This window comes from Myotis brandtii, unplaced genomic scaffold (assembly GCF_000412655.1).
Source record: "Myotis brandtii unplaced genomic scaffold, ASM41265v1 scaffold253, whole genome shotgun sequence".
In the NCBI taxonomy this organism is placed as follows: Eukaryota; Metazoa; Chordata; class Mammalia; order Chiroptera; family Vespertilionidae; genus Myotis; species Myotis brandtii.
The window spans coordinates 574,912-582,843 of NW_005359590.1; the positions used below are offsets into that span (position 1 = coordinate 574,912).

Sequence of the window (7,932 nt, forward strand, 5' to 3'; positions counted from 1 at the left end):
GCAGTCCAGCTTCTTCCTGTATGAGTCTGGGTCCCCAGAGACTCGCCCGGAACTGGAGTTCAGAGCAGTGGGGAGCTTGAGACTCCCTCCCGATTGAAAAAGACAACCGTGTCCTCAGTTGCCAGCCCTTTCCACGTGTGCCTCCGTACCTCTGCACTTTACTTCTGCACCTCCTCTGAGTCTCAGTGTGCTTTTCTCTTTCCTTCTTGTTGTAGAATTTCCACTCAGCCAGCCTTCCTGTGGTTCTGGATGATGTCTGTTTTGTCTTTTAGTTGTAGTTTTGAAGTGGTTGTGCCTCAATAGCATTTTAATACTTCTATTTAACATGTTCTTTCTGTTTTTTTATTGCTCGTATTGCTTACATTTTTGAAGTATTCTATAGTTTTTAAGGCTACTCCCCTTCACATTCTTTACTTTGATTGTTATTCTCTGAGTTAGCCGATGTCACCTTCATTTTGTGGGTGAAGCATGTTTGTTTTAGCAGAGTTAAATGATCCATCCAAAGTCACATAAATGGCATGTGGTGGAACCTGGATTAGAATAATCATTTTGAATTGAAATCTTATTTATGAGCATTATCATTCCATTTTTCATGGCATCAATCCTATTGGTAATTTCTCATTTAATTTCTCTCTTTTTCACTAGTCTATACTATCTCTACGGCAGGGGTTATGTCTTGTTCATTCTTGTATCCCATTTAGTAAATACTCGAATGTTTTATATAATACTATTATTATGAACCCCACGAAGGAAATAATTTGTATATTTTTTATGAGATCCATCATTATTATGATCAAAGTTTATATTATAAATTTAATAAGGGCTCTGAGCTTTAACTGTTACCAGTAACCAGTTTCTTAGTTTGAGCTATGTTCTAGTTCTTTTCTGATATGCAGAGGTTAGAATTGCTTGTTGTTGAAGCCAGAGTTCTCCTCTATAGCATCATCATTCCATAGATAGACCTGTGTTCTGGTCTCTTGCTCCCTGCTGTTTTCCTATCATGATTCATATATTCTAGTCTTCAGAGTCAGGAGAATTGCACAGTGTCAGTTTAATAAGATTTCTTTCCTCAGTAGGTGTCGCCTGTTTCAAGCTTTCCATGTTTTCACATCCCCTATTGCTTCCTGACTCTCTGGCCTTAGTTTGCCCTCTGTGTTGCTTTCCCTTTCTACAACTCTCTACCTGCCTTCTTTCCCTGGCCTAGTTCTCGTATTTCTTTTATAGCTCTGCCTTTTGTTTGTTGTTTTGTTGTGATTTTTTTTTTGGTCTTAATTTCCTATGTTTGTAATGCATATTGGCTCATGATACTGTGTGATGTCACGCCCATATAAATAATTTCCCCATCTTGTTTCATTCCCCATTGTATAGGAATGATAGGTGAGGGTTAGGAAAGAGTTTGTTACCATGTAGAAAAATGTCCTTCAGAGGAAATGGGCACAGGATGAATCAGAATAAAATGGATTGAGTTCTACAAAAGGACAATATGGAAAAAAATAATTAAACATGTACGACTTAAAAGAGTGTGTGTATTGATGGATAGGTGAAAGGTATAGCTGAGGAATGAGGAAATTTACAAGTGAGGGTAGCTTATTAAGAGAGAGAGACCAAAAAAGAGGGATAGGAGGTCTTGGAACAAGATAGAGAAGAAAGGATGGATTAGGAAATAAGAAAGGAATGGCAGGAAAATGAAAAACATTATATACAGGGTGGGACAAAAGTAGGCTTACAGTTTTGAGTACATGAAAGAGTTTATTCTTGTATTATTTATTATTATATTATTTTCCATACACACAACTATAAACCTTTTGTTCCACCCTGTAGGAAATAAGAGAATAGCTTTTTAATCAATTTGAGTATTGAGGGCATAACTTTTTAGTGTCATAGAATGTGGTATCTAAAAGTACCTTAACCCAGGGACACAGAAAATAGTGTGGTGAAGGCCTGAGGGCAGGTGTGGGTATGGGATGGATGGGGAATAAAATGGGGACATCTGTAAGAATTTCAATAATAAAGATAAAAAACATAAAAGTACCTTAAAGTTAATGTAGTGCAACTCTTATGTTTCACAGATTTGAACATTGAGGCCCAGAGAGTTATGAATTGGCTAGCATCATGCAGTTGAAAATTGCTGAGATGTACTGAAATTTAGATCTAGTATTTTATTGTAGAGTATTAGAAGTTATATGGAAAATAATACTTTAGTTCTCCAACTATATTGTCTTCCTCACTTTCTCCCTTTCTTTTACTGTGTTATTACAGGAAATTATGAACTTATAAAGTAGACAGGATATTAAAACAAATCTCCTGGTATCCATTATCTGGCCCCATCCAACTACCATTAACCCATGGCTATCCTGTTCTAATCACTACCATCCCTTATTTTGTAGCAAACACCAAATATATAATTTCATTCATTAACGTTTCCCTGTGTATTTCAGAGATATAAGGATTTCTTTTAAAGTTAACATAATTATTGCTATTACTACATCTAAAACCCAGTAATCTTTAATACCATCAGATATGTAGTCAGTTTTGTACTTGCAATTGTCATGCTCTATTCAGCTTATGTCAACTCTTCTAGGAAGCTTTAGTGTCTCTCTAATCAAGTTAGATGCCTCTTCAGTGTTACCATACAATTTATACAAACTCCAACAGAATATATACGGATTTAAAATGTGTTTTTTACCACATACATGGATGGATGGATGGGCGGATGGATGGACGGTTGGTTGGTCAGCCAGCCTATCTGTCTCTAAATTAACGATAGGTTTTTACATATTCAGAATCCACCATAACTTGATGCATTTAGAATAAAAGCCAAAATTTTTGGCTCATATGGTCTCTTATGATCCAGCCACTGCCAGCCCAGAGTTTTCTCATACATTTATTGCTCCAACTCATCTTGTTTTAGTCAGTTTTGCCTTCCTTCTGTATCTAGTATATACTAAGCTCTTTTATGTCTCTGAACCTTTGCATATGCTTATATTCTTCTTCTTGCTTCAGACATTCTTTTGTGGATTCTCTACATGGGAGACTTTGGATCTCCCAATTGAACTCTCCCTGCTATAATCTCTCACTGTATCCTTTTCCTTTTTTAAACTGATCACAATTTATAATGATGTCTTTATTCAGTGATGAGGTTATTGTCTGACCTTTCTGTAGAAAGATTCTCCATGTGGTCAGGGAATATATCTGTTTTTGTCTCCTACTTTCCCTGGTATCTATCACAGTGCTTGTCATATAGTGAAAGCTAAATAAACACTGAACTTTTTTATTATAAATTAATATTTTATTACAAACAAAATATCATATTCATATTATTTCCAGACAAGTTTAAATAAGTGCTTCTGGACTTGACTAAAACGTCACAGTTTCTGAGTCAGGAAGCACCTCAGAGTTATTTAGGGTAGGAAGCCAGATAACTAGAAAGTTTTCTAAACAATATGCATCTTTAATAAAATAGTGCAAATTCAAAAGTTTTTATAGAGTACCAAATTTTCATATGCTCACCTGGGAAAAGAGTTTAATTATTTTTAATTACACTTTTATATATACATTACGTTCTTTTCAAATGTTTTAGGAATGCAAGATGATGAAGTGGCAGAAAGTGTTTACAGAGACAGGAAGAGACAGCTGCCTTTGGAACTCACAGTGGAACTAACAGGAGAGACATTTAACGCGACAGTAATGGCTTCCGACAGCATAGTGCTTTTCTATGCTGGCTGTGAGTATGAATCTTTCAAGGAGACTATATTACATATTAGGACATTAAAATAGGCAGGTTTTATTTTTGCATTCTGCATATTGCGCAGTGGAAGATGACATAGCTTTCTTATGTCCCAGGTAAGCTGCACATAATGAAACATTTACTTTTAGCTGATTCTGGGATTGTAAAACTGATTATATATATCTGACTTACAAATTAAAGGTTAATGATTAAACTAGATGTTCAGCTTGTTAACTTAGAAATATTGTGATTCAAGCTAATGCTTTTAATATGTTAACAGTTCTTATAGATTTACTAGTGGCCTGGTGCACAAAATTTGTGCACAAGAGGGGGGAGGTGCCCCTCAGCCTGGCCTGCACCCTCTCCAATTGGGGTCATCCCTCTCGCAATCCAGGACCGCTGGCTCCTAACTGCTCACCTGCCTGCCTGCCTGCCTGATCGCCCCCAACTGCCCTCCCTTGCTGGCCTGATCACCCCTAACTGTCCATCCCTTTCACAATCCTGGACGGCTGGCTCCTAATCCCTCACCTGCCTGCCTGCCTGGTTGCCCCTAACTGCCCACCCCCCCGCCAGTCTGATCACCCCCAACTGCCCTCACCTCCTGGCCTGATCACCCCTAACCGCCTCTGCCTCAGCCCCGCCACCATGACTTTGTCTGGAAGGACATCCGGAAGGTCTCCTGGTGTAATTAGCATATTACCCTTTTATTAGTATAGATAGGAAATATATTGCTTTTCTCTTTAAATAATAGCCCTTCAACTATATTCCCTCCATTATGAATGCAGAAAATTTGTTGTATTTGGAACATTCTTAAATGTTTGAAACAATTTTGAGTTTGTATACTTATTAAGAAATAACAATTTTGGGAAACCCCATAAATCTCTTTGTTTATTATGTATAGGTATGAATGCTTTGGAGATATGCATGTTGTAATATCTGTTGGATTTTTTATTTTTATGTAGGGCAAGCAGTATCCATGGCATTTTTGCACTCCTATGTCGATTTGGCAGTTAAATTGAAAGGTAAAGGTATTGTGCTGTGGTATGCATGCTTATTTTCCTGATTCTGAGCTGTTGCTACTTGCAAAACTGTTTATGCTAAAGATGAAGAAAACTGCATAAAATTTCAGGTTATTAATGTTTTTGTTTCCAAGATTAAGTTAATTAACCATGAGCTTCAGAAATGCTTCTAAGCATTCATTTTGATTGTCTTCATGGAACTGTCTTTAATTGAGTACTTGTGGCCACATAGTTAATCTATAAGCTTTTGGGCTGAATTCAGTCATTCAGCAGGCATTTATTGAGTGCCTACTCTGTGCCAGTTACTATTAAGTATTATTAAATAAATACTAAATACTATTAAATAAACATTTCACAGATAAGACCCAGTCTTACAGTGTAATCAAAGAGCCAGGCTCTTTTTATTTTAAGTATCCTATGAAACTTGACCCAGTGGCAGAAAAATAAGAATCCAAGGAATGGACTTTAACTCAAAATGCCTATTCCACGATCCTATTAGAGAGAGAGAGAAAGAGAATGGATTAGGATAATGTTTTGATATCATTTGAATAAGTTAGAATGTATCATGCTTCCTATCTATAATATGACTTTCTCCTACTGTTTTTCTTGTAAATAGAAGCTATTTTAGTTGAATAGGTTTATTCTTGACTACTATTTGAATGTACTCACCATTTAGTTTTGAGGGAAACTAGTTTACATGCTATTTCATTATTTAGTAAGTTTCTATGGGCAGGTAGCCTTTTACTGAGCTCACTGTACTTAGCGTATTACCTTACATTGCAGAATATCTGGGGGTGTGTTTTTTTAAATCCTCACCTGAAGACATAGTTTTATTGGTTTTAGAGAGAGAGGAAGGTTGGAGTTGGGGGGTGGCAAGAGAGAGAGAGACATCAAATAAGAGAAACATTCATCAGTTGCCTCCTATATGTGCCCTTACTGGGATCGAACCTGCAACCTAGATATGTGCCCTGATTGGGAATCAAACCTGCAGCCTTATGATGTACAGAATGATGCTCCAACCAATTGAGCCACCTGGGGCCAGAATATCTGGTTTTATTAATTGTTGAATAAATGAATAACCTATTATAGTAGTTTCATGAGTTTTGTTTTATTTAGTGAAAAGTGTGTACAACCTATTTATATGTTGGGGACTTTGTGAATTCAAGAAATTGATTCCAGAAAGTCAGTTCTAAATAGAGCATGTTCTGTAATAATAAAAACATCAGAGACTTTCAAAAACATTTCTGAACCATTTCTTTATCATTCATTTCCCAACCACAGTTGATTCTACTTTTGATTATTTCATTACCCAAGTGAAGAGGTGATTAAGTCTTTAGTTACTTTGATTACTGATCTTTTAAATAAAGCAAATCCTCTTATTCTCTTTTGGGTTATCCTTTGTAGTTGCATTCTGTGGTCAGATTTTAAGTTTCCTTTTTTTTAGGTACTTTAGCCTTATTGGGAATTTATTAGAAGAAAGGAAAAGGAGGGTGGTGAAATATAAACCATAATAGCAATTGGATAATGTTCCTGAATAATAGAATTATCTCCCCAACCCATTTAACTAGTTAACAAATGAACATGGAAAGATTCCCTTACTTTCTTCTCTATTCATGACCAAATAAAGAGACTATCTAACCCCTCAATGCAAGGACTGTGAGTTGTATGTGATTATAGAATAAAAAAGCAGATTACCAGCCCAGGACTTGATTATCTTTTACATTTAGTTTGTTATTAACAATTCTTTTAGTAATTAGATATCAGGTAAATGGACTTTTGGGGGCTTAATGTAGAAATGCATTAGTATAGGTAACTATAGTGTTCTGCATCTATGTTGTAGCCTAAACTATAACTTTTTAAACCAGGAAAATATTGTAATATTTTGGGCATTTAGTTCTGCAAACTTTCACATTAACTACTTGGGGAAAAATCACTTTTCATCTCTTAATCCAAGACGATGAAGATTATTTTATACTCAGTCACAAGGTGGCAGCAAATGTCAGGAGTTTATACTTACATTGCATCTGTAGCTAAGATAATCTGTTTTTTCCCTTTCTTTAAATTAAGAACTCTTTTTAAAATTACTGCATTGATAAAGTATATGGGATATAATACTGCAGGCATCTTAGAATATTAGGTTATTCCAGTTGAAACACGATTAAATATTGGAACCATTTTATAGGAAGGAAAATTTTAAATTGGCAACTTTAATATAGGTAGCCTTACAGTGTTTAATGATATGTACCAATATCCTTTTTTCAGTGTCAAAGATAACATCAAAATTTTCAACTTGGACTGCAGGGACAATAACATTCTTAGTGGTGGTAGATTTGTTGAGGATGTATATTGAAGGGAAAGAACTGCATTTGTAACAGCACTATATCCCTACTTGGATGCCAATATATAATACTAGAAGCTCGGTGCACAAAATTCATGTGTAGGTAGGGTCCCTAGGCCTGGCCGGCTATCAGGGTCGATGGGGCCTTCCAGCTGCCAGCCAGGGACTTTCTTCTGGCTGCCAGCTGGGGCCTCCCTTCCCCAGCTGCCAGCCGGGGCCTTCCTTTGTTCCACGCCAACCCCTGGTAGTCAGCGCATGTCATAGTGAGCGACAGAACTCCTGGTCTCCCGGTCGAACTCCTGTGGGAACATTTTGCATATTAGCCTTTTATATCTATAGATGGTACTCTATATTAACAAGTACCACTAGATATTTATTGACTAAATAATTATAATAAAGGATAAGAGAACTTCGTAGAGAAATCACTTAGCAGATCTAATTTTAGAAGGAATACGATTTACCTTTGTTTATATGATCATGTAGTATTCAGGTATTAATATATATTAGTGTAAAATTTAAAATTTGTTCATGAAGAAATATAAGGTACATTCCATAAATTTTTATAAGGTACATACTATGTAACCAACATTGTACTAGGCAGAGGAATATAGTGTTGAATAAGATAGATTACATCCTGCCCGTATTGTCAAACAAATTGCTAACATTAAATCTAGTGATAAATTATCACATCTATATTGTATAACCTAGAATCATTTAAAATATAAAAGTGAATTTTTAGTATTAAAAACTTTTGGTGATAAAATACTAAAGTATTATATTCACAGTTTTAATTGTCATACAAAGAGTCCTTTGATCTAATATATTAAAGTTTCTTTTTAAAAAAAAAA

At 35.7% G+C, this 7,932-nt stretch overlaps 1 protein-coding gene across 1 annotated transcript in view; it reads left to right on the forward strand.

The window, feature by feature from the left end:
* The window catches only part of TXNDC16 (thioredoxin domain containing 16), a 101,465-nt gene that overhangs the window by 45,216 nt on the left and 48,317 nt on the right, over nucleotides 1-7,932 (forward strand). The window contains exons 12-14 of the mRNA XM_005867909.2: nucleotides 3,581-3,724; nucleotides 4,690-4,749; nucleotides 7,009-7,114. Coding sequence (XP_005867971.2) covers nucleotides 3,581-3,724; nucleotides 4,690-4,749; nucleotides 7,009-7,114 — 310 coding nt within the window. The remainder of the gene's footprint in view (nucleotides 1-3,580; nucleotides 3,725-4,689; nucleotides 4,750-7,008; nucleotides 7,115-7,932) is intronic.